The sequence below is a fragment of the Neofelis nebulosa genome, chromosome 3 (genome assembly GCF_028018385.1).
Source record: "Neofelis nebulosa isolate mNeoNeb1 chromosome 3, mNeoNeb1.pri, whole genome shotgun sequence".
Classification (NCBI taxonomy): Eukaryota; Metazoa; Chordata; class Mammalia; order Carnivora; family Felidae; genus Neofelis; species Neofelis nebulosa.
The window spans coordinates 39,705,113-39,732,539 of record NC_080784.1 but is presented as its reverse complement, the minus strand read 5'-3'; the positions used below and the strand labels follow the sequence as shown (position 1 = coordinate 39,732,539).

The 27,427-nt window shown below is 38.7% G+C and overlaps 1 protein-coding gene across 22 annotated transcripts in view; it reads left to right on the top strand.

Moving 5' to 3' along the window:
- PSD3 (pleckstrin and Sec7 domain containing 3) overlaps positions 1-27,427 on the top strand; it is a 747,126-nt gene that overhangs the window by 627,044 nt on the left and 92,655 nt on the right. For all 22 annotated transcript variants that reach the window (XR_009259079.1, XR_009259078.1, XM_058720427.1 and 19 more), the window contains one exon: positions 15,114-15,184. Coding sequence is in view for 20 of the 22 variants with exons in the window: in XM_058720427.1 (XP_058576410.1) it covers positions 15,114-15,184 (71 nt within the window). In the remaining 2 variants the exon portion in view is untranslated. The remainder of the gene's footprint in view (positions 1-15,113; positions 15,185-27,427) is intronic.

Below are 27,427 nucleotides of genomic sequence, written 5' to 3'. Positions count from 1 at the left end.
GGCCTCAGTCCTGGGGAAGCTCTATGAAGTTCATCATCATATTTTCAAACAGGGCTCCCCTGACACTCTGCACCCCAGGGGAAGCCTTGTTTCCCTAACTTGGGTTATTCTGGGTGCACGTTTCACAGCTCACATACTGCTCAGGTTATGCTGGAGAGTCAAGGGATGTAGACATGTCAGCTTAACGTAGCCTTGAGAGCTGTCCGGCCAATATGGCTTTCCTGATTGAACTCCTTGACAAAAGCTGGAACCAGGGCCTCAGGAATTGCCACTTAGCTGTCTTCAAATTTCCACCATCCAACTAGGAGGTAGCTTCCATTTTCAGTCTTAAACAAGGTACTCTCATGGTGTGAGTAATTAGGGTCCCATTCTGCCAGTGGACTAGGGAACAGTGCAGCAGTTAAAACCATTGATTCCACTGTTCCTTTGGAAGCCAAAAGCTTTGCCTCTAGGTCTGCCTTATGGTTTCCCCATGCGGCTGTGGTGTCTCCCCTTTGATGTCCCTGACAATGCATGACTGCCAGTCTTTTAGGGGCCCACACAGCATCTAAGAGTTCAAGGATTTCCTTACCATACTTTATGTCTTTTCCTTCTGAGTTTATTAGACCCTTCTCTTTATATAAAGCCTGTGTATGTGGAGAGTGGTGAAGACATAGAGTCTGCGTATATAGTAACATGTATCCCTGCCGCCAGTTGGAGGGTTCGTGTTAGCGCAATGAGCTCTGCATTCTTGTGCCCAAGTCCCCTTTGACAGGGGTTTGGCCTCAATGATAGAATTCAGTGTCACTACAGAGTACCCTGCATTCTCCCTCTTTCACAAAACTGCTACCTTATTTAAATACTCAGTGTCAGGGTCCTTGAGGGGATGATCCCTCAAGTCTGGTTGGGTGGAGAACACCTAATCCATGACTTTGATGCAGTCACTATCTGGTTGACCTGGACCCACAGGCAGTAGGGTTGCAGAGTTTAGGGTCTACACTACTTTTAGGTGAATGTGCGGGTTCTCACATAGCATTCTCTGATACCTGATAATCTGGGCATTGGTTAGCCAGAATTATCCCTTGTACTCCATTAATGTCAATTCCTGAATGTGACACTCGGACTGCTAATTCTTGTCCCATAGTTAACTTGTCAGCCTCAGACACTAAGAGGGCCATGGCTGCAAGTGCCTGTAGGTAGGGTGGCCAGCCTTGGACAACAGAGTCAAGCTGCTTGGAGAGATATGCCACCGAGTGATGCCTCTACCCCAACATCTGGGTTAGGACTCCCACTGCAATGCCAGTACTTTCATGAACATATGAGAAGAAGGGCTTAGACATGTCTGGGAGCCCCAGACCAGGTGAGTTGGCAAGGGCCTGTTTGACTCTTCAAAGTCTCTTTGCTGTATTTGCTCCCATAATAGAGGTTCCTGCTCTCCCCCACTTTGTGGCCTCATAAAGGGGTTTTGCCAAGTCTCCTCCATGAGACTGTAGAGGTGCCTTTCTTTCCCGTGGGAATCGGGAGAGTTATAATCTTCACTTCCCGCTTTCATAGGGTCAGAGCAGCTTGTCCATGAGAGTTGAAAGTTATCTGGGCCTGAACCTTTCCCAACAGGTCCCAGCCCATTAAAGCCATGGGGCAGTCAGGGAGGTACAGGAATTCATTAATGACTTCACGCCTGCCTAAATTGCATCTTAAAGACAGCAGGAAGGGATGGCGTATCCAACTGCCTGTGGCCCCCACAGTGGTGACTTGTCTCTGTGAGGGGGGCCCACGGGTTGGGTCACCCTTATGTGTTACACCCCAGTATCTACCATAAGTCGATGGGTCACCCCTCCACATTCATTCAGACATAGGCTCTTGAGGGCCTAACAAAGTAGAGTCCAGTCAGTCCTAACTGGTCTTTCTCATAGTCCTCTGTGGTGGTTAGCCCCACAGAATCACTTTCTGGGGCCCCATTAAGCCATGATGCTAGTTGATATCTGCTCTGAACCACATGGCCTGTTTCTTTTTTCTTGGGGCCCTGCTGAGAATTACCCAGCTGCAGGGGCACTCATTTTTCCAGTGGCCCTCCTGATGACAGTGCACACACTGGTTCCATCCTAACTTTGATCCTGGGTAAGATAATCCTCCCCACTGGCCCTCTTTGGGCCCCTGCCTCATCCCTGTGGGGCACCTATCCGGGAGCATTCCAACCACTCCACCAAGGCATCAGCTAACAAGTCTGCCCTTTTCTGCATCTTGCATCATTCTTCCCTTGGTGACGCCTGACCACTGTTGACAAATTCCTTCGTTGCTACTACCAGCAACTGACTGACATTCATGCCAGCGAAACCCTCTAGCTTTTACAGCTTGTGCTGGATGTTCCCTTGGGCCTGACCTACAAAAGCTGCATTGACCACCAGCTGGTTAACAGGTGCCTCTGGATCAAAAGTTGTGGAGAGACGAAATGCCTCACATAGCCTCTCATAGAACCAACTCAGGCTCTCCTTGGGTCCCTGGAGCACTTCTGATGTTTTACTCACGTTTATGGCCTTTTTCTCCCCTTCCTTCATGTCATTTAGAAGGGCTTCTTGATACTGTTCAGTCTTTGCGAGCCCTCCATCTAAACTTGGGTCATTTGGGTCCTATTTGGGATCCTCCCCAGGAAAGTGAGCCTGAGCATAAGGCTGGGTGCCTAGTGTCCCAGCCAGGACATTCTTATCTGACCATTTTAGGGCTGCCTGCATAATTCGGTGATGTTCCTCTGTGTCGAAGTGGATCAGGAGGCGTTGGTGGCAGTCCATCCAGGTAAGTCTATGGTTTTGAATTATGGACTGCATTAGTTCAATTATGGACTGCATTAGTTCAATCTTAGCCTGGGGCTTCTCCGTATAGGAGGGAGTATGGTGCTTCCAATTTAGGAGGTCCGTAGTGGTAAAGGGTTGGTAGACAAAAACATGCTGGCCTTCTTGGATCTGGCCTTCCTGATAATAACAGACAGGTCCCCTAGATTCCTTCAGTGGCATCTGTAGGGCTCCCTGGTGTTGCTGCGGGGCGGGGCGGGGGGGGGGGTGTCTATCTCTGCTGTCCTGATCTTCTAGTTGCCTTCCTGTAGGGGTTAGGACCGATGGTCCAGGCAAGCCAGTCACATCTGGAGAGGTGGTAGAAATGGTAAGGCCTTGGGTCTAGGGCCAGAATCCAGTGGGGTTTCAGCAGCCGGGGAAGCTGGAGGCACAGGTGGCAGTGAGGGATACAGTGGGGCATATGGTGGTGGGGTCCTCTCAGACTCTTCTGACAGTACGGGTTTTTCAGTTTTTGGCTGGCATTTGGAGGAAGCTGTGTCATTAGCTGTCATAGGTTTAGAAATTCTCTTTAATACAGACTTTTAGCCAAGGTGGCTGAGTAGGACCAGGTCTTGCCAACAGTCAATATAAGGAAATTGGTCAAGGTGATCTGGATCCCCCACAACAACCCTAAATACTCGGCCAGCTAGTTCCTTATCAAGTGAGCCCTTAGAGGGCCAGCCCATCCTGAACAATGGCCAATCGATTTCACAGCATGTCCGGAGCTTTCCAGGGGTTCATCTCACACCCTAATCTCCTGAATATCCCTTTTTGAAATTCCTCAACATACACTCTAGGGGAGTTGGTTTACTCTGCTTTCTACCCATTTCTTCCCCCTAAAGGACAACTTTAATGTACAAGAGAGGAAAAAAGGGGAAGGGTCTAATTTGGAGAGGACGCATGCTCACTTTGTCCATTTCCAGCTGCTCTCCTCTCAGAGATATTTCAGTCTCCTCTTAGCATTGTCAGATTTCATATCAAGCCCTGACCTGGATAGACTCCCGAGGAAATCTGATGCCGCCCTAAGCCATATGAGGTCACCATGTAACCACGGATCAAGACTCACCACTCGCTTCAGCCCATTGAACAGCCCATTCCGCTGTCTCATTCACACACAGTCACACAGTGACTCTACCCTGCTGCCCAGTGCCCAGCGCCTTAGAGTTGCAGTTTCATTCCTTGTGGAACCACTTGGGCAACTCTGGGAGGTGATCAGGCTCCCCTTCAGCCTCTCAAGAATAGGTCTACCAAAACAAACCCTGGTTCTTACCAGTCTGGTGGACAGCGCTCCCTGAGCTGGTTTCTGGGCCTCACCAGGTTCTGTTGTGCATCTGGGGTCCTTGCCCCAGCACACTGGGAGGAGCTAGTTCTCCTACAGATCAAGTGGTCCACTGGTCACTTCTCCTAGCACTCCGAGGTTCCCACCCCTGTGAAAAAGGAGGTAGAAATGCACCATCTCCGAATCCCAGACCCAAGCCCCCAAGAAATGTAGCAGGAAAAAAACACACAGAGAGTTGGGACACCAAGCAAGGCTTTTCTTTCCAGGATGCAGCTTTATTCATGCCAGCACAGGCTCAGTGGGCTAAGACCCCAAAAGGCTGAGCCCTGAGAACAGCAGGGTGGGGTGTGGGTGGGTTGCCTTTTGTACAGTTCTTGCTCCTTTGTCTCCCGTATATGGTAACATACAGTCTAAATGGGCAGTCTGCATTACAGAATTGTGAGGAGTGTCATGTATGCACACATAGCCAGGTTACTTTCCCTTGTCTTGAGGTTTTCACCACATTCTTTTTTTTTTTTTATTTTTTATTTTTTAACGTTTACTTATTTTTGAGACAGAGAGAGACAGAGCATGAACAGGGGAGGGGCAGAGAGAGAGGGAGACACAGAATCTGAAACAGGCTCCAGGCTCTGAGCTGTCAGCACAGAGCCCGACGCGGGGCTCGAACTCACGAGCTGTGAGATCATGACCTGAGCTGAAGTCGGACGCTTAACCAACCAAGCCACCCAGGCGCCCCTTCACCACATTCTTTAGGGAGGGGCTCCCTAAAGCAGATGCTAGTTTGATGAAAGCCATGAACTAAGTCTGTAAGCCAGGCTCCAGCAGCAGGCTTATAGAGCCAGTCCCTGTGTTCTGCCCTGTTGTAATACCTATATGTGACAAACAACACAAAGGACACAGACAAGACAATGACCATCTCTGGAAAGAAATGGATCAGTAAAACCAAGAGCATTCTACCAATTTTTTACCAAGAGTCACTAAGCCTAAGGAACCAATTCCACAGTATTTTTTCCTCCTAATCTAAATTTAGAGAAAGGAAAAATATATTCTTACCACTCTTGCTCCATTGGACTCTGCAGATAGATTCCTGGAAGCTACCATGGTAAGAAACCTTATCTTTTATAGGCTATACATAAGATGTCCCAAGATCTGAAAGCTGCAGAATCTTTGGAGCAAATATCAAGTAGAATTTTATCTTGCCAACTATGCCTACTGTAGGGAATGAAGAAATCATTTTTCTTGTGCCCATCAGGGTCCTTCTTGACTAAGAAGTAAATTGACATGAGACATTAACAGGAGAAAAAACCAAAGTTTTATTACATGCAAACAGAAATCCTATAATTGAAGAAATGACCAAGGTAGGCAGGTTTTATACTTTTTAGACAAACAGACAATAAATCTGTGATAGATTGACACAACAAAGAAAACTTAACTTTGGGAGCTTCAGTTAATAAGGGATGCTAAATAGAATTGGGCTGGGGTAGTAAATTAGTAAAAAGTAACAAGGGTTGTTAATATAGCCTTCTCTGCTCTAAATTTTGTATCTCTGGTGATAAGGATATCTTTACTCCCTGGAACAAGAAGGGTACCTTTCACATGAGAGATTTATATCTTGTTTTCTGGAGACAAAGGAGGGAGGGTTTAGTGTTCTTTTTGCATTGGTTCTTTCTTAAGTAACTTTTATTGAAAATAATTGATACACCAAAGTGGCACATTTTGGGTGACCTCCTCTTGACCTTTACACTCTATAAAGATTTAATAGTAATTATGGTGGTCCCTGAGGATGTTTATGAAAGAAAATTAGGGATAAATGTACAAAGATCACTCTTCAATTCTTTAATGTTTTGTAGGGCTGTCATTTATGAATCTAAGTCCTTTGCAAATCAGTTGCAGAAAGCATTCCCCCTCCCCTCACCGTATGCTGTACTTTCAGCCCTCAGTGGTGTAGAATTTATGAGTCTGCCTGCTACCAAGGTAGCATACCTCTTTATTCTGTAAAGAAAATACTTTAAGAATTTTTCCCAATTTTCAGATGCTGTCACTAGAGAAATAAAGCACCTTTAAAAATGTCTTGTGCTTTTTACAAATCTAATATAAATGTATCCCAATTATATTAGTATAGAAGAGCTTTGCTGAGCACATCTTTGTTTCCAAGTTCAGCAAGGATTTATTTTGGAATGCCACCAGTGGTATTACATTATATTTTAAATGCATTTCTTCATTAAGGAAATTGAAGATAATGTGCATAGAACCATCACATTCTCATGTTTCCCTTTGTTCAAACCTGGTAGGACCAAAAATGTTAGCTTTCAGGCCTTACTCAAGAATTATTTCTCATTAGTGTTCTTACTGACCTCTACTCTTTGGGGAAGATGGTATTTTTGTCATTTTATTGGGGCAGTAGAAGAATGCTTTTCAAGCCAACAGACAGGAAAGAAAGGTTAGAGTATTAAAAGAAAAAAATAGGCAATGTACATACTATGCCTTTCCATACACATTAAGTCTTTCTGATATTAAACTTGAATAAAAGCAAAAAGTTGTGGATTAGGGAATCCAAAGTACGAAGTGGCCTGTCATAGACTCTGGGTCTGGAGTTCTGTCTTGTCCAGCAAGAAGGTGGGAGACAGGATTAAAAATGCTAGAGAAGCTAATGTCTGGGAGGAGACAAGAGCCCCGAGTAAGGGTCCTTGCTCCATTTTTATTAGGATCAGAAGCTTACAAACGTGGTGATGGGCGTGCAGAAAGAGACAATGAAATTGTGAACATTAACTCATGGGCATAAGGGAAAGGGGGTTTTGAATATATGCGGTGTTAGGAGTTTGGGTCAATACAAACAAGATTCTGGTGCCAGGTGAAGGGTTGTTTACAGGAAACATGAGGCAACACTTCTGCTTCCCTAAACTAGCCTAGGGGACAAGAACGAGCATGCTACCTCAGGGTCAACAAGGCACCTTTCTTTTGCTAATTAGCTCCCCCTGGGCAATTTTGCCCTGCAGAGGTCTATAGTCCTATTTACCTGTTTACCTAATTTGGTCCTTCCTTCCTACAAAGCAGCTTTCTGCTATTGTACTAAATTGGGGGCATTTCTGCCCTGAATACCTAATCTTGTTTACCTCATCTTGGATGTTTTCATCCTGAGATTTCCCTATTCTTATACCTTTGTCCTACACTGGGACCTTTGCCTTGCTTTACCTATACTGGGGGCCTTTGCCCCATTTACCTAATTTTATTTACCTACTCTTGTTTACCCAAACTTGGGTGTGTACATCCTATGGCTTTCTAATTCTTTATGCCTTGTTAACCAGTCGGTGAAAACTCAGGGAGTTCCTAAGCTTATTCCCCACAGCGGCCAGAAGCAGGATTAATCTATTTTGATGTAGGAAAAAAATCATTCCTTTTTGAATAAAATAGAAAAATTGGGACACTAAGATCCTAGCCACAATTTCTTCCCAGTTTGGTTCAGAAAAAAATTAAAGTTGCAGAGTATAGCATGCAAATATAAACTTTTACATGAAGCCTATACCTTTTGGTAGACTACAAAAAATACATAGGTTTATTTTCTGGCATGTATTCAGTATCAATCTTTACTTAATATTTTATTGCTTGGGAACATTTTCTGATTCCTTCCTCTTTATGAAATAATGGTGACAACCTGTGCTTTTGGTCCCAGGTAATTTAACTATTTTACAAAGACCAATGGCAATAATTGAAGCCAAGGTATTGTTACTTTATATTTCCAAAAAGACTTCTTCAACTGTATAATGAAGGTAAGATGAGAACATTAACAAGAGCTGGTTTCTAATATTGAAGATTTCATAATAGTTCCAATATCACCTATCTTTGGAACAACTGCCAATTTCTCTTTTACAGAAATGTGTATTTGTGTGTGTGTGTGTGTGTGTGTGTGTGTGTGTGTGTGTGTTTGTGTATGGGTGAGATGTAGGACAATAATCACAGAGTTTTGTTTGACTTTTCTTCTTTCTTATTTTAACCTACGGTGGGCAGGAAACATTCTCCCAGGCAGGACTGATAGGGAATATATGTACTGGTTCAGTTGTACAGACTATTTACTATGGGTGTCCCTTCAGTCCTGATTGGACAGTGTCTTTCCTGACTGGTCAGTGTTCATGCTTAGATCATAAATAATTTGAAGATAACTCCTGTATCTCAGAGTTAACCAAGACATTGTATACTGAGTCTGGTTTAACTGGTCTTTTCCCTGCATACAAACCAGAGTAAATGTGGCCAGTGCTGTGGGAACCAAGCGTTGCAGGTTAGATGGGATTTTGGATCCCACATCTGTAAAATAGAGATTATAATAATTGCTTCCTTATAAAGTTGTAGGCTTTAGTTAATTCACATCAAGTTTTGGAACAGTGCTTAAAACAATATGTGCTATTACCACAGCTGTAATTATTATTGCTATGAGAGTTAGTACTCCACAGAAATTTTGGGCTGGTCACATCTGAGAGGGCAGATGCAGGGATCATGCCTCAGTTCTGAGGTTCATAGCCATGAGCAAGAATACCTTTGAAAGTCCCTGAGTTCAGTGATATTAGAGAATATACTTTGTATTTGTATCCCCCTCCTGTCTGGACTTCTCCTTTCCCTATCCATTATATTTATCTCACTGGAGTAGCAGGCTTGATCATTTATAAAAGATTACCACCTGCACAGTTTCTCCTTCTCAGTGTAGCCTTAGAATACATTTCCTTGGCTGAATTGCCCTATACAGTAGCTCTGAAATCCTTAGACAAGTAGCCTTCTCAGTAGCTTACTCTACCTTTAGGACTGCAAGTGTAGCTTAGGAGACATTAATGTGAAAAGAGGCAATAATACCTAAACTAAGGATTGTTTAGATCAAATATAGTGTACATTTTAAATGCTAGCCCAATGCTCAGAGCACTGGATATAGGTGCTCAGTTAACATTACTGCCTTTCCCCTTTTTATTTCTTTAGTTTATTTATTGTGTACTTCTGCCCATATTTTGGCCTTTTTCTCTCATCTGGACAATTGTAATTGCCTCCTCCCTTGTGTTCTGTGTTATGATTCCTCTCATCTTGTCTTCAGCACTTACTGTATTCTTCTCATGAATTGTTTCTAGATTACAAAATTCTCTACAAAAAAATTCTTTAAAGAAAAAAGAGCTAGAGGGTCTATTTTGACAATACAACAGCCTACAAATTCCAAAATTTCCATTATAAAACATCTAAAAATGATGAGGTATTTTAACATACCTTTTAAAAGAATGGATGACTATAACAATGAAAGGGAAATCCTATGAGGCCAGGAAAAAAATATGAGTACAAATCTAGGACAGGAAGCTAACCCTAGGGGTGCTATACCTTCAGAGTATCTCTGGATCTGGGTATCCAAGGAGAATTGGAGATAAAATTACACAGCTTTTAGCATAGAAAAATAAAAAGAATATAAGAGAGAACAGGTAAAAAAAAAAAACCTGTGGAATGCAATTAAAAGAGTGTCAGAGGTTAAAATAGTGGAGAAAATGGAGGAGACACAATATTCAAAGATCTAATGACTACAAGAATTTGGAAATGACACACAGCCCAAAGAACATCAAGCTGGATCAATTTAAAGAAACCTCTTCTTAGACATAACAACTAGAGTCAAGATAGACATTGAAACAATAGTGAGATCAAAAGGTAGTGAAATTATATCTTCATAAGGAAATTGAATTGTCAACCCAGAATTTTTAATGAAATAAAGACATTTTTATGTAAACAAAAGTAGAAAATGATTTCCCATCAAAGCAACCCTCACAAAAGGAACTTCTCAGTATAAATTTAGAGAATTAATTGAACATGACCTCAAAAAGAAATCTGAGGTACAGAAAGTGTTAATGAATAAATGTAAACATGAAAGTATATATAGACGATGGGAGTTTATAGACACATACAAAAATAATGATGTCTTTTTTGGTAGTGTTAAAAAAACAAACAAAAGTAATAGGTACCATTATCATGTAAGGTTGGAGGCAGATGATGAGAACAAAATATTCTAAAATCTTTGTATTTTCAAAAAGAAGGTAAGTGTCTTTGAACTTTGAGTATGCATATTAAAAACAGCTATGAAAGCATAGTCTAGTGCATAAAATCATGTCTTTTGATAGAGTTCTGTAAACACCTTTTTACAGTAGACACCTAGGTATTTTTAAAACCTACTTACCAACTCCCTATCACCCTTATAATTTAAAGCCTTTCAGTAGGTGACATTGGGTTTCCAAATAGAACTCTCATTCATTCCTCCCATCATGTTTATTTTTTTATATGTTTTTTTGGGGTTTTTTTGTTTTGTTTTTAATTTCAGAGAGTGCATGCAAGCAGGGGAGAGGGGCAGAGGGAAAGAGAGAGAGAGAGAATCTTAAACAGACTTTACACTCAGTGCAGACCCTGGGATCATAATCTGAGTGGAAATCCCATATAAGGGAAACCCCATAAGGTAATCAGCAGGTTTTTCAGGAGAAACTTTGTAGGCCATAAGGCAGTGACATGATACATTTGAAGTGCTGAAAGAGAATAATCTGTATCCAAGAATACTCTATCCAGCAAGGCTATCATTTAGAGTAGAATGACAGCGTCTCAGACAAACAAAAAATAAAGGATTTCATGACAACTAAACAAACCCTACAAGAAATATTAAAAGGCACCCTTTGAGTGGAAAGGAAAGACCATAAGTGAGGGTATGAAAAGTAAGAAACACAAAAGGAGTAAAAATAAGTAAATCTGTAAAAACCAGTCAAGGGAGTCACAAGATAAAAGGATGTAAAATATGACACTATATACCTAAATTGTGGGGGTGAGAGGAGTAAAGAATGTTTTCCAACTTAAGTGACCATCAACATAACAGAGACTGCTGTATATGGAAGATGTTATACAAACTAATGGCAGTCACAAATTAAAAACCACGAATAGATATGCAAAGAATGAGGAAGAAATCCAAGTACAGTAAAACCTTGGTTTGTGAGCATAATTTGTTCCAAATTGTGATCCAAAGCATTTGTGAGTCAAAACGAATTTCCCCATAAGAAATAGTGGAAACTCAGATGATGCTTTCCACAACCCAAAAATATTCATATAAAAATGATTACAATACTGTAATATAATACAAAATAATAAAATAAAAACTATAAAGAAAAAAATTAACCTACACTTAACTTTGAAAACCTTCATGGCTGGTGCAAGGGAGACGAGAAAGAAGGGTTATTTTATAGGACAACTTTCACTATCACTAACAGAATCACGGGTGTGGAATCTTTTTCGTTTTGTGCAGTTTTAAAAGGGAGCCTATCCAATGCCACTTGCTTTTGCCTTCTTTTGAGGATTTACCACAAATGTGACATTGCATTGATGATCACCCATAATCCCGCAGTGAGAGAGAGAAGAACCATTGGCTCAGGTGTGATCATGTGACATTAGGCATCACATACTACTTGTATTGCAAGATATTGCTCATTTATCAAGTTAAAATTTATTAGAAATGCTTGCTTATCCTGCAGAACACTCACAGAAACAAGTTATTCACAATCCAAGGTTTTACTGTATATCACTAAAGAAAGCCAGTAAACCATGAAAGAGAGCAAGAGAAGAAAGGATAGGAGAAAAACTACAAGAATAAGCTCAAAACAAGTAACAAAATGGCAATAAGTACACATCTATCACTAATTACTTTGCATATAAATATACTAAATGCTCCAATCATAAGTCATAGGATACAAAACTACAATGTAATATTACCTCATGCCTGTCAGATGGCTAAAATCAACAACACTAGAAAAAGCAGGTGTTGGTGAGAATGTGGAAAAAAAGGAACCCTCCCTCACTATTGGTAGGAATGCAGGCAGGTACGTACACTGTGAAAATTTTCCTCAAAAAATTAAAAATTTAAATTAAAAATAGAACTACCCTATAATTTAGTAATCACAGTACTGGGTATTTACTCAAAAAATATAACAACACTAATTCAAAAGGATATATGCACCCCTCTGTTTATTGTGGCATTATTTACAGTAGCCAAATTGCAGAAGCAGCCCAAGTGTCCTTCAATAGATGAATGGATAAAGAAGTATATATAATATTACTCAGCCATAAAAAAGAATGAAACCTTGTCATCTGCAACAACATGGATGGATCTAGAGAACATAATGCTAAGTGAAATAAGTCAGTCAGAGAAAGACAAATACCATATGAATACCATTACTCATATGTGAAATTTAAGAAATAAAACCAAGAGAGAAAAAGAGACAGAGACAAAGGAAGAAACAGACTCTTAAGTGTAGAGAACTAAACTGATGGTTACCAGAGACGATTTGGATGGGGGGAATGGGTAGGTGATGGGGATTAAAGATGTTAAACAACAACAAAAAGTAAGAGGGGAAAAAAAGCAGTTTTCTCTAAGTTCCTTTCCAGCATTAGCTAGTTCTTTGCCTTAACTTAGGTAAATTATCCATGATTTTAAATGAAACATCCAAATTTTTGAAAAGTTGGTGGATCGGTTAGAAGTTACTCAGTTAAAGTTTTGGGTGAGATGGGTTTAAGACAGGGCTAGAAACCAGCTGGTCTGCTTTCTAGTCTGGTGGGTTCGGCACACCACGCTGCCTTTGGTCCTGCTCTGCAGTAGTTCCTGTGGTCACTTCTGTGTTTCTGTGTGCACTGTTGTCACATCAGCTGTATCAGAATTTGACATCTATTTAACAGTACAGTCAATATTCAGTGTATATATATATATATATCATATATATATATATATGATATATACATATATATGATATATACACATATAAATTATATATATACTGTATTATATAACATTTATATATAATATACATAATATCTATATATTATATATAGATATGTATAAATGATCTGTGATTCTCTTTATAAAGGAGATAATGGTGTACTGTTTTTGTTCACTTATTTTTGAGTACATACTTGTAAACCTTGCATAGTGGAAACAGATGGGATGGTTTGTTTTTGGTTGTTGTTTTTTGTTTTGTTTTGTTTTGCTTTTTGTTTTTTTGTTTTTTTTAATTTCCCCCAGAAACCTGCAGAGCAGATGTTTTGAGTCCTTCTTTGCCAGGTGGATATATCAGTATAGTGTTGGCAGGGGCACCTGTGTTCTGTAGGTGGATATTAACACAGTTGCCAACCCTAAGGATTCTTGAGTCTTCAGTCAAAGGAGATTTAAAGGATTTGCTTAAGAATAATGCACTTCCTGGGGCGCCTGGGTGGCGCAGTCGGTTAAGCGTCCGACTTCAGCCAGGTCACGATCTCGCGGTCCGTGAGTTCGAGCCCCGCGTCAGGCTCTGGGCTGATGGCTCGGAGCCTGGAGCCTGTTTCCGATTCTGTGTCTCCCTCTCTCTCTCTGCCCCTCCCCCGTTCATGCTCTGTCTCTCTCTGTCCCAAAAATAAATAAAAAAAAAAAAAAAAATTGAAAAAAAAAAAAAAAAAAATTTAAAAAAAAAAAAAAAAAAAAAAAAAAAAAAGAATAATGCACTTCCTAATTTAATCAAGCATCCAAGTTAAAGACAGCCTAAAGGCAGCCAGATAGTTGATAAAGGAGTAAGAATGAGTGACCGTACCTACCTATTTGGATAGACATGTTTAGAAAAATGTCATTCAGGTAATAAAATTTTCCAGTTATATATTTTAATTTTATTAAGATTACGAATGAATAGTAAACTATATTTGCTAATCTGTGTTTTTGTTTTAGGACATTCTGTAAAAGTATACATTGATTCAATGGAGAAATTGTAGGGATGCCTGGGTGGCTCAGTTGGTTAAGGCTCTGACTTCTGCTCAGGTAGTGATCTCACAGTTCGTGAGTTCAAGCCCCATGTCGGGCTCTGTGTGCTGACAGCTCAGAGCCTGAGGCCTGTTTCAGATTCTGTGTCTCCCTCTCTCTGCATCTCCCACTGTCTCTCTGTCTTTCAAAAATAAATAAACATTTTAAAAAATAGATGAATTCTACTTTATACTCCAGGAAAATATAAACAAAAGGAATGTAAGGACTTCTTTTTTTTTTTAAGTTTTCAGTTTTTTTTTATTTTTATTTTTTTTTAACGTTTATTCATTTTTGAGACAGAGAGAGACAGAGCACGAATGGGGGAAGGGTCAAAGAGAGGGAGACACAGAATCTGAAACAGGCTCCAGGCTCTGAGCTGTCAGCACAGAGCCCGACGCGGGGCTCGAACTCACGGACCACGAGATCATGACCTGAGCCGAAGTCAGACGCCCAACTGACTGAGCCACCCAGGAGCCCCTGTAAGGACTTCTTAAAGAACATTAATTTGGAGATTTTTTATGAGGGTGCCTAATGACTGCCATACACTGTGCCAGGTACTATGAATTATAAAAATGAAGGATACCTGCTCTCAGGTCATTCATAATCTCCTGAAAGAGACACTTAAAACAAAAATATTATGTTACAGTGTGGCAAGATCTGCAGCTGAGATAATGCAGGTTGCCAAAGTTATAATCCAGTTGGTAGGTATGTGGGAGAAATACCAAGAGGAGTCCTTTTATATTCTGAGACTTTAATGATTTCTAGAAACTTTGACAGAGCTATAAATGATCCGGTACATGAGCTTTTAAGCTTTCTCTGGGATTAATATGCACTTGCAAAATGCCTCTTTGCTTTCCCAGTCTTTAAGTCATGTCTACTAGAGTGCAGACTATAGAGCCATGCTACCTGGGTTCAGATTCCTGCTTCTCCTCTTCCTAGTTGTATGACCATGAGCAGATTACTTCTCTGTGCTTCAGTTTTATAAAAAGACAAGAGTCATAGTACCTATCTCACATTATTATTGTGAGGATTAAATGAAATAATACATGGAAGACATTTTTGGAAGATTGACTATTACACAGTTACGTTTCAAGAATATTTTAGTTCTTATTATTAATTTTGGAAGCTAATAAACCAAATCATTGAAATACACCATGTTGATCATTTCACTTCTTCCTAAAGTGCTGTTTTCTGTCAAATAACATTTTCCATTTTTTACCCTTTCTAGCTCCAAGAGGGAAGCGAGGATGGAAAACATTTTATGCTGTACTAAAAGGAACAGTCCTTTACTTGCAAAAGGTAAACATAAATTAAAAAATGAAGGCCGTAAAATTTTATGAAATGATTTAACAAAGTACCTCCAAAATATTCATTTCATACAAAGAGGCTACATCAAACTCCCAAAAGATTATTTAATTGATATCTAAATTCTTTTTTTAGATTTTTTTTTGTTTCTGGTTAAAAAATTATTTTAAAAATTATATATATGTGTAATTATGTATCTTACATGAAGTAATTTATGCATAAAGTATTTTATGGTATATATGTTCTATATGTATTTTATAATATATTAAATATATGTAAAAATATTTTGTGTTCCATTTGTGTTCAATTATAAATTGTGAATATGGGTTGATAAATCAAGACTGTATGTGGTCTATTCGGGTACAGACCTGTGGTAGCACTTGTTCCAATGGTTTTTATACTTATTTATACTATAGTTATATCCTCATATATATCCTTCATTATTGCTATGTAACAGTATATCTTCATTTAGTTATTTATCTCATTTAGATCTCACTTAAATCTAGAAACAATTTTCATTCATATCCTGAAGTATTGGTACTTAACAGTGCAAATATAATCCAAGTTATCTGTGTAAGTTTTTAACCAAACCATTTCCTGTCAGGATCCTTTCTTCTAATCCCAGAATCTGGAAATCTGTTTGGGATCAATTTTATATGTTCTGACCTTTGAAGGGTAATCTCTGGAGTTTCCACCTCCCTAGCTCTCCATGTGTAAATATGGGAAATTTGTGTGTTAACTGGAATGAGGTCCATCACCTCCCAGGACCCAACAGGATTCTAGCTCCAACTGTGAAGGGAAGCTTGGAATTTGGGCTATTAAGAGGCAAGGCAGTAACAATACTGTCCTCATGGTGACTGATGGGAAAAGTTTCATTTATTTTTATTTTTTTTAATGTTTTTTCACTCTTGAGAGAGACAGAGTGTAAGCAGAAGAAAAGCAGAAAGATACGAGGAGATGCAGAATCCAGGCTCCTAGCTATCAGCACAAAGCCTGACACAGGGCTTGAACTCATAAAACACAAGATCAGGACCTGAGCTGAAGTCGTATGCTTAACCAACTGATCCACCCAGGCACCCCAAAAGTTTTATTTTTTTAATTGTGGTAAAAACATAACATTAGGTCTACCCTCAATTAATTTCTTTTATAGAGGCACAATAGATAGTATTAATTATCAACACAATGATGAACAGTAGATCTCTAGAAATTTTACATCTTGCATGATAATACCTGGTGAATAGCAATTCTCCCACAAACCCTCCCCACTCCCCAACTATTGGCAACAACCATTCTACTTTCTGTTTCTTTCTGTAACTTGGGCTATTTCATATAAGTGGAGATAAATAGTATCTGTCCTTCTCTGACTGGCTGATTTCACTTAATGTGATCGAGGTTCATCCATGTTGTAACCCCTGACAGAATTTCCTTCTTTTTTATGGCTAAATAATATTTTGTTTTCTACTTAATTTTCTTTATTCATTCATCCATACACATTTATGTTGTTTCTGCCTCTTGGTAATTGTAAATAATGTCGCAGTAAACATGGAAATGCAGATCTCTCTTTGATATCTGGATTTCAATTCCCAGTGATAAGGATAATGCATAAGTGGGATCACTGGATCATATGGTAGTTCTATTGTTTTTTTTTCTGAAAAACCTCTATACCATTTTCCATAGTGGCTGAATTATTTTAAATTACCACCTATAGTGCACAGGAGTTCCAATTTCTCCACATGGATGTCAACATTATTCTCTGTTTTTTGTTTTGTTTTATTTTGTTTTTAATAATACCGTTGTAACAGGTGTAAGATGATATATCATTGTGGTTTTGATTTACATTTTCTTGATTAGTGATGTTGAGCATCATTCTGTATACCAGTGTTGTCTTTGGACAAATATTTATTCAATCCTTTGCCCAATTTTTTTAAGCCCAATGTGGGGCTTGAACTCAACACCCTGAAATCAAGACCTGAGCTGAGATCAAGATTCAGATGTTTAAACATTTTTTTTCCTTTGTATTTTTTTGAATAATTTCAAATTGCTAAATTACTTATCCTTTCTTCTCCTTGCTCAAGTCTGTTGTTGAACCCTTCTAGTGAGGTTTTTAGTTCAGTTATTCTATTATTTAGCTCCTAAATTTCTGTTTAGTTCCGTTTCATGTTTTCTCTTTGTTGATATTCTCATTTTGTGCATGTATCATTTTCTTGAGCACATCAAGCATCTTTATGATGGCTAATTTGAATTTTTTATCAGGTAATTATATACCTCTCATTATTTAGGTTTGATTTCTGGAGGTTTATTTTGATTTTTTGGTCAAGCCATATCTATTTGTTTCTTCATCTGATAACTTTATATTGGGATCTGCACATCTAAAGTCACCTCTCTCAGTCTTTACAGACTTGCTTTCTTGTAAGGAGAGTCTTACAGACTCCTTACCAATCTGCTTGGCTACGATTCTGGGGGGCCTCTGAAACTTTTTTGGGGGAGATACAGCTTCTCTGTGCCTCTGTATACAGTTTCTCCGGTAGATAGTCTTGCATTCTTCTTTTCAAAGGCTTGTAATTTTTGCTCTCTGGTGTCTATTTATAGCACTGCAAGTGCTGGTTCTACAGAAGTAAGCCACTCAACTCTCTTCTAATGAGTGGCAGCTAGGCATCCAGAGCATGCCAGTTCCTATCAGTGCCCGAAGTCAGGCAAGATAGATACCAGTTCCCTTGGGCAGCCCTCTGTATCTCCCTCCTGAGAGAGAAGGCTTAGATTGTGCACCTTTCTCCCAATTTTACTAAGCCATGCTGGTGGCATGCAAGCTACCCACCACTTTCCTTTAGTTTCAGCAGCCTTCAGGTATCCAATCTATGCTGATTCACTCATAATTCTGAGTGAGGCAAATCAGAAACCATTCCTTCAGCAGCCTTCCAGAAAGCCAGAACATTAAAGGTATTCTCCACTTTTCACTTTATCCTGACAGAGAAGTCAAGGGCCAGGGTATTTTTTTTTACATATTTAAATTTTTTTATGTTTATTTATTTATTTTTGAGAGAGAGACAGAATGAGCAGGGGAAGGGCAGAGAGAAAGGGAGAGGGAGAATCCCAAGCAGGCTCTGTGCAGAGCCCGATGTAGACTCGAACTCACAAAACCTTGAGATCATGACCTGAGCTGAAACCAAGAGTTGGACGCTTAACCCACTGAGCCACCCAGGCATCCTGTGGGGTCAGGGTATTTTCTTGCAGTGCTGGCCTATGGTAGTTTCAGGGAAGGACTGATGCAGGTAAAATGAAATTGTTCTTCTTTCCCATTTTAATGTGGTTCTTCTTGGCTTTTTGCTGTCCTAGAGTACCGCAACCTCTTAACTGCATTCTAACATTTTTACAAAGGCATTTTGATGCATGTATCATGGTTAAATTGTGTTTTTGTGGGGGAACAAGAACTGAGACTTTTTATTTTGCCATCTTGCTGATATCTGCTTTTTTTAAAATCTGATTTTGGGCTACGATATGGTTTTGGTATCTTTTCTTTTTACTTCAGTTATTATCATAGCATTCCTAAGTGAAAAATTTTTTAGAAGTGTATTTTCAGCCAATTTTTATTTATGAATAATGGTGTGTGTGTGTGTGTATCTGTGTGTGTCTGTGTGTTTGTACACATATGTGTGCCTATGTGTGTATTTGTGCACATATCTGTTTATTTCCTGAAGATAGATTCCTAGTAGTGTCATGGGTCACAGGGTCAGGATAGGAACTGCTTAAAATTATTGAGGCGTAATTCTAAATTACTTCTGAAGAGGCTGAACCAACATTCATTCCCAACAGCTGTTCGTGACAATACTGTTTCATCATAACCTCTCCTCCCCACATTAATTGTTGATATTTGGATATTTGAAGAGAAAGTTCTCGTTCATTTTGAACTTTGTTTTTAAGGTACAGACACATGCCCTTATATATTTTATACTCTTCCATGGCTGCCTTTCCATGTGTGTATTTCTCTGGGAAAGAATCCTTCCCCTTGATATAACATCTACAATACCAAATCAGAAAGCATCCCTTGTATGATGGTACCCATACGTGTACCACTGAGATAATAAAATGGCTTTGGAATGGAGATATCACTACTGGGTAGAAATATATTTGATTTATTTTTATTTTAAATATTTCAAACAAATAAAATGCTCTATATTATTAAATTGAATGAATTTGTTAATTTAAAAACCACCCTTCCTTAGGAGTCTACCCAGATGACTATTTAAAAGGAATTGGAGCGCACTATATTATATCCTATATCAACATTTTGTATATTACCAGAGCAGCTTTGTAAGGAACACTTTTATAATTCTCTTGTGTTCTATTATTTATTTGAGCTTTTTTTCAGATGTCTTCATTCGGAAGGACCATATCTGACACAAACTCTTTTGCTTTCTTCCTTTTGTAATAGATTATGTAAGGAATATTAGAGCATGGCATGCTTCATCTTAGCACAGAGTTCTCTTTGTGGGCAAATTACCTTTGCAGAAAGAGGTGTGTGTGAAACACAAAGATTACAAAGAATTTGCAGCATCTTCTAAAATTTACACATTACTTTGAGGGACAAAACAACAAGAGAAATGAAGACTGTTGTTATTAGATTATCTATGCTCTTACATGGTCAGATATCTTGTATTGCCTTTATTTCCCTATGGAGCCAGTACAGCTTGTAATTTATAAGTCAACTGCTTTGGCCTTTGCCAAAGCAGCATGTGTGTTCATGCTGAGCCCGCATCAGTCCTTTCAGCTAGCTTTGTCTTCGCAAGAAACAACCCTTTGAAATTAAATTTTACATAGCACAGCTGTTGCCTGGGCAGAAATCCTATTCTTTGGCTTACTTTTTCATTTTCTCTAAAATCTCTGTAAAAGGCTGTCTTTGGTAAGTCCATTTCATTGAATACAGAGCCACAGGATTTCCACCCACTCCACCTCAGAGTGAACTTGGGAAGAGAGAGAAATACTCTTGCATTCAACATTTGATAGAATCGATGCAAAGAGAGATGCCATTTCCAAGTTACCAGCTTTTCCTGTCTTGTTGCCCTCTTCCTCAGATTGCATTGAGTTTGACTCATCCAGATTGAAGAAAATGGGCTAAATATTGACAAGGGAATAACTTAATGAACTTTGAATCTTTAGCATCAGTTCGTATTATATCTCCAAAATTAGATTGCCAACCATACTTTTTTTTTTCATTCCTTTTCACCCCATATAAATTTCTCAGTATCAAAGATTCCTGTCCAAAGACTTCCAGTAACTCTTCCATACTGAGCCCCTTCCATTTTTCTCAGGTGGGCAGATGCTCCATCACTGCTCCCCACCACATCATGACTTCCAATATCTTGGCTCCTAAAGAGGTAGAGGGGAGAGATAGTATTGCCTAAGACAGAAGGACACAGGCCTCTACTCCCTTGATTAAATGAGTCAAGTAAGTCTTCTAAAGAAATCATAATGGCTGGCAACTCACACCTTTAAAGCCCAACTTTCCTTTATTATAAACATATACACACCACACACATACACAAAAACCTCTCTCCCAATCTAAATAATCTATTTAGGGGCTCATTTCATTATCAAATGCTCATCATTTATGTTTAAGCCTTTCATCAAGACTTCCAAACTATGAAATAGCATAATGATTTTTACCTATACAGAAAGTTCAGTTAGTATTTCTTCATTAATAGTGAAGAATAGTAGGGGCTCCTGGGTGGCTCAGTCGGTTGAGTGTCCAACTTCGGTTCAGGTCATGATCTCGTGGTTCACAGGTTTGGGCCCCACATCAGACTGTGTGCTGGCAGCTGGAGCCTGGAGCCTGCTTCAGATTCTGTGTGTCTCTCTTTCTCTGCCCCTCCCCCACTGGCACTCTGCCCTCTGTCTCTTTCTCCAAAATAAATAAACATTAAAAAAAAATTTTTTTTAAAGAGTGAAGAATAGTAAGAAAAGCCAATAAATAAATAAATAAATAAGTCATTAGAGGCATAGCTTAAATTATACCGGGAAAGAGCTCTGAATCCTCTCAGTCTCTATTCACTCAGCCTCCTTCCCTGCTTCCATCCTGGCCAAAGAGGCTTATCCCAAAAGTTTTCAGGGATTCCTATAAGAAATTGAAGTTTATAACCCTACCTGTTTGTTTATAACCCTCTCTCTTGCAAGACTATTCCTGTATTTAAAAAATACACGTATATCCTTACAGAACACTGCTTTTTATTTAATATATAAGAGGATAGTCATTTCTAGATCTGAGCATCACACATCACAGAGGTAGGAAATGGGTTGGCAAACTTACTAAGCCAGCTTACTTCAGTGATCATTCAACCAGAAATGACTGGTTTGTTAATATAATTTTTAGTATACTTTTATATCTGAGCTTTACAACCTCATAGGAAGATATTGTTCCCATTAAAAAAATTTTTTTTAATGTTTATTTATTTTTGAGAGAGAGAGTGAGCACGTGAGTGGGGGAGGGGCAGAGAGAGAGAGAGAGAGAATATCCCAAGCAGGTTCCATGCTGACAGCATCGAACCCAGTGTGGGGCTTGATCTCACAAACTGATCATGACCTGAGCCAAAATCAAGAGACCGACTCTGAACCGACTGAACCACCCGGGCACCTACCCGCCCCCCCCATTTTTTAAATTAAGAAGCTGAGACTCAGAGGTGGCTTAACTTCGTTAGAATCATGAAGGTGGTAGTAGCTACACTAGTATTCTTTCCATTAAATATTATTGGATAAACACTGAAGCCCTATTGTGTGACTTTTTAAATTACTAGACATTTAAACCAAGCAGTTTTGTAGAGATTTTCCCTAACTTGTACATCCTCAACCAGATTCAGCTTACTTTTGGCTAATACATAACAAGTATGCAATAGCTTATATTCTTTCCCTTTAACCTCCTTCTTTGTAAGAACTAATAATGATTACCTTCTCTTATTGTGCTCTCCTGACTACAGCTGCTGTTTTATTGAAATATGAGACTATCATCATCTTCCATAATTAGAGTAACTAATGTCTTGAGATTTTCTAACATGGACCCATTTTCAATTATTCTTCCTTATTGTTTTCGTAAAACATGAAAATCGTGAAAATGTCAACATTCCAATCACTTCACAACTCCCAGATGGTGGCGCTTGGGCTCATTCCGTTAAGTGATTGACTTCGGCTCAGGTCATGATCTTGCAGTTCTTGAGTTTGCAGATCTTGCAGTTTAAGCCCCACATCAGGCTCTGTGCTGGCAGCTCAGATCCTGGAGCCTGCTTCAGATTCTCTCTCTCTCTCTCTCTCTCTCTCTCTCTCTCTCTCTCTCTTTCTCTCTCTCTCTGTCTCTCATACTCTTTCTCTCTCTCTCTCTCTGTCAAAAATAAATAAAACATTAAAAAAAATTTTTTTAAATAAAAGTGACCCAAGCATCCTTTATCAGCTGAATTTTGGCTAAGAAAGTAGCATTCTGAAAGAGGGCCATAATAGGAAGAAAATCAATAATAAATACATCTATTAGGTTAGAACTATGCCAATATTTCAAAATGCTATACACTGGAGATATGATTGTGAGCAAGATATAGTCCCTAAAGAAACTTACACTCTGTCTGAAGAGATCAAAACAAAACAAACAAAAAAATCCACTAAACTATCTGAATGCAATTTGATATATGCTATAGAAACTATTGTATGGAAACACTTAAAAGAGCCTCAGGAAGAGAAAAGAAGCTTGTGGAAAAATTCATGAACTAAGTGACAGGGAAAAACGTGTGCAGATGCTCAGATGTGAGACACCACAACACATTTGAGGAGCTACAGGTTCAGTGGAGTATAAAGGGGTATCCGAGGCAGATTAGGAAGAGCCTTGAAGATTATGTTTCAAAGTTCAGATTTTATCGTAGGGCAGTGTGACACCATCAAAAGGTGTGAATGGGATGTGACAGGATCAGATGTATATTTTAGAAAGATCAGTCTCACTGTAGGATGGAGTTGGACTGGAGTCACATTCAATCAGAGACATAAAGACCAGATTAGCTTGAACTATAATAGGAATAACAGAAAGGGAGAGATATGCTCTAACTAGAGAATTCAGTTTGTGGTGTTGAATATAAAGTGTCTTTGGAATAATAAATAGATGTGTCCAACAAACAACTATGGATATTCAGATCTGGAACTGAGGAGGGAGCCTGGAAATACAGATCTGTAGAGCCATCAAAAAAAAGTTAATGATTTCAGCCATTGGAATAGGTGATGTCACTCAGAGTAGAGTGAGATGAAGATGAAGGATAGAATGAGTGGAACAAAGATTATATGTTCTCTTAGAATAATGATGGTGAAAGAGCCTGAGGAACCTGTACTGTGTGACTAGAGATAGCTGAGAACAAAATAGAGAGACAGATAAGATGCTGCAGATGCCAAGAGATGGTAAGGGTGTTCTGTGTTGTAAGAAGGTTAAGTAAGCTAGGAATTGGAAAGTGTCACTTGAATTCACTAACAAGGAAATTACTGATAAAGCAGTTTCAGTAGAGTGGTAGGTATGGTAGCCAAACTCAACTGAGAGTTAAAGACATATAGGCAGAAGAGTATATAGACAACTACTTTGAAGAGAGTTGACTTGTAGTTTCCACTTAGATATTCCTTCCACTCCCCCTCTTCCGATACTCCTTTCCTGTGACTTTTGCCAATAAAATATCCCCAGTTTCTAACTCATTTCTATTGAATCTTTCTTTTCTTTCCTATTCCTGATTTCTCTCTCAAGTAAGATAAGTCTTTTGTTTTCTTCTTTTCCCCTAGACAGTTTCTGGCATTATTCAGAGTTCTTGCTTTGCTTCTCTGGGTTACATACAGCCTTCATGACCACCTCATTTCCCTTTCTGGCCCCCTTGCTTAATGTTACCTAGTCACATTTGCCTCTAACAAAAAGCAAATCCACAGAGTATCACAATAGTAATGTCAGAACCGTTTATCAAATATCATATTGGGAGCTATGTAAGAAATAAACATGGTGTCTAACCTCTAAAAAAGCTTAAGTTTACAATGTAGATAGATGAGACCACTCCAGTGCAATGAGTGGCCAGTGACATGAAATAAACCCAGTGAATAGTTGGAAAAAAATAGAGTAAATGGAATTAAGTTTGGTGAATAATTGACTCCAGTTTGTAGAACTCTCTAAAGTATACCAAAATAAGGCATTTATTTTATTTAAAAAAAATTTTAAGCTTATTTATTTCTTTTGAGAGGGAGAGAGAGAGCAAATGGGGGAGGGGCAGAGAAAGGCAGGGAAAGAATACAAACAGGCTCCACACTGTCAGTTCAGAGCCTGACGTGGGGCTCAAACTCATGAACTATGAGATCATGACCTGAGCTGAAATCAAGAGTCAGGTGCTTAACCTACTGAGCCACCCAGACACCCCAAAATAGGGCATTTATGATAGACTTGTTTTGTCTGGCTTCCAACTGAGTGAGAATAATCCTACCCTTGTTTGGTTCTTATGCTTACAGTATCCCTGAGCCCAGACAACTTATGCCTAAGAAATTGTATAATCTATTAATTATTATTATTATTGGAATATAAAATGTCCATTACAGAGGAGTCTAATATTACCACTTCAATGTAACACAGTTTATATTTACTTCAAAATTTTTAAATTGTTATGAATTGATGATAAAATGATTAAATTCTTATTGGTCTTTATGATCCATCATTGTTGATATTCAGCTATTAATTTCACGTCCATTTGTTAACTGAGAGTGAGTCATCTGCTATCTAAATGCTTAGAGAAGCCTTTGTTACCACTTCAAAAGTTCTCTGTTGGTTTCTATCATGGGCTTTGTGTCTGACCCACCTAGTCTGTGCCTTTTTCTTGAAAGTATTTTTTTGGTAAGCTTTATGACAGTATTTCTATTACAGGTCTGGTTGTGGCAAAACTGAACTGTGTTACCCAAAATAAATTGTCAGGTGATGGATGGAATGGTTAAGAGAAATAGGTGTCAGTTGCTGGATAGTGCATGGCACTAAATTACTTGATTACTGCATTCCCTAGACCAGTCTCTTAAGAATCTTCTAATGTCTTTTATCTCAAGGGTCTAGAATATAACTATTCAAACCTGTATATATTTGTCTTTACCAGGTCTTTCAAAGGTGAAAAGTCAGTTTGTTATCTAAAAATTTAGTTTGCTGTCACATATCATAGGAACTCTCTGTCCTTGTGTTCTCTTCATTCCTTGGATTACTTGGAAAAGAGATTTTTCCAACTGCCTATAATGTTTTCTTTTTAATCTGATTTAAGAAAAGAGTTGGGTTTTTTTTGTTTTGTTTTGTTTTGTTTTTTGCAGTGTTTGAAGTATAGATGGCATCAGGAGTGAGCTGGAACCAGGCATAAGAAAGACATTAATGATTTGAGTCCTCTCAGACTGTGATGATGGTGGCGAGTCTGGGCCTGATATGCCAAATACCATAATGCCAGGAACCAGCTAGTCCCTGAGAACACAAAGCTTTCCTGTATGATCAGGGCATTTTTATTTGTTTTTGTGAAACTGCTGGCCCTATGCCCTTTCACACTTTGAAAAGTCTGTGTGGACTTCTCTCATTCTCTAAAACAAAGGAAAATGCATAAGAAAAAAGTTAAAGAGGCTTTGAAGCCCAGTGTTCCCTCGGGAGAATGATGATAACATCCAAGTTTTCACTAGTCATAATTTAGATGAATGATGTACGTAGTCCAGCAGAGAAATGTCATCATTATATAAGAGATATTTTGGAAATAATCACAATTTTTAAAAAGTATAAATTTATAAAAAGACATTATAGCAAGAAAACACACCTGGTCTGTGGAGTTTAAGACATATAGGCTGTGCTCTGAGGATTTGTTTAAAAACGTAATTCCCCTTTAGATGCCTAGCAAATAGAAGCTACTTTATTTCCGAAGAATATTTTTGTTCCCACATGAAGAGATGATGCAGTGCTTTGTGCTTTCTTCCAAGTTATTCAAGTTGAGATAGGTCCAGAACTCAGACCTCATTCCCTGTTTGCTACTCAGGTCTCTAGGAAGTGCTTCTCTCTCCCTGTCTTCCTCCCTCTCACCTTCTCTCCCTTTCTTCCTTTCACTAAGTATTATACCCTCATCATTCATGTGAGAGTTGTAAACGGACACATATAAATTAGACACTAACCTGATCTCACAGGGTTCTGAACTGAGTGATGATAGGGTGGATGATGGACAGACACATCAGTGTGGTCACATCATAACAAGTGCAGACTTTCATAGAATGTTAATGTGGCCTAAAACTGATAGGAAATTAGAAAGCCACCTTCTACCCATAAAAACTGATTGTTGTATTAGAAATATAGAAGAAGTATGGAAGGGTGCTTGAGATTTTTTTTCTGCTTAAAAACTTGAAGACTTCTTAAATCTTTTCATATATCGAGTCAAGGAATCCTATTGTTTTTTTCAAAGGGTTATTGATGATTATCTGCTCTAACTCTTCCAGTTCAGTTGTGGAATCATTAAAAAGATCATCCTAAATTCCTAGTTCAGTCACAGATTCATCCTAGAAAGTTTCCTGGGCTTCATGGAAGTCTAAGGCCTTAATGAGAAAGCATTTCAAGTACTTCATTTCCTCTAGTGTCTGTAAAGTGCTCCTTCTCCATGTAGACTAAGGAGGGTTACAATGCAAAGTGTTTCAGTACTAACAAAGTTCTCCTACTGCAGACCCATACCTCCACATTATTGCAGCATGTGATATAAACATTTTGAATCCTTGGCCTTAACTTATTTTCTCTTAATTCTCTTTAGTACTATAATATAGTACATATTTTTCTAATTCTAAAATTGCTTGCTTACCTGAGAAAATTAGATGAAAAGATTCTTCAGTCTTCTTCAATTTTAAAATTCTGCAAATAACTGATTTTCAAATGTATAATTAGTTGAGTTATGGGCTTTGATTTGCTCTTACTCCTCACTTACACATTTATAGAAATATAGCACTTTATATGCTCCCTGGCAGAAGAAAAAAACTGATTTTTAGAAATCTGTCTAACCAGAAACACTTAGAATTGAAAAAAAGAAAAAAAGATAGTCACCAAGTTATAAAAAACACTTTTAATGCCTTTTTAGAAATCAAGGATTAATAGACTATGTAGGATCCAGTTTAATAACTTTTTTATTAATATCATCATAGTTTCAAACAAGAATTTCTTCTCAGTTCTCCAGTCTGTATTCTCTCATGGGAAATCAAGACCATTTCAAC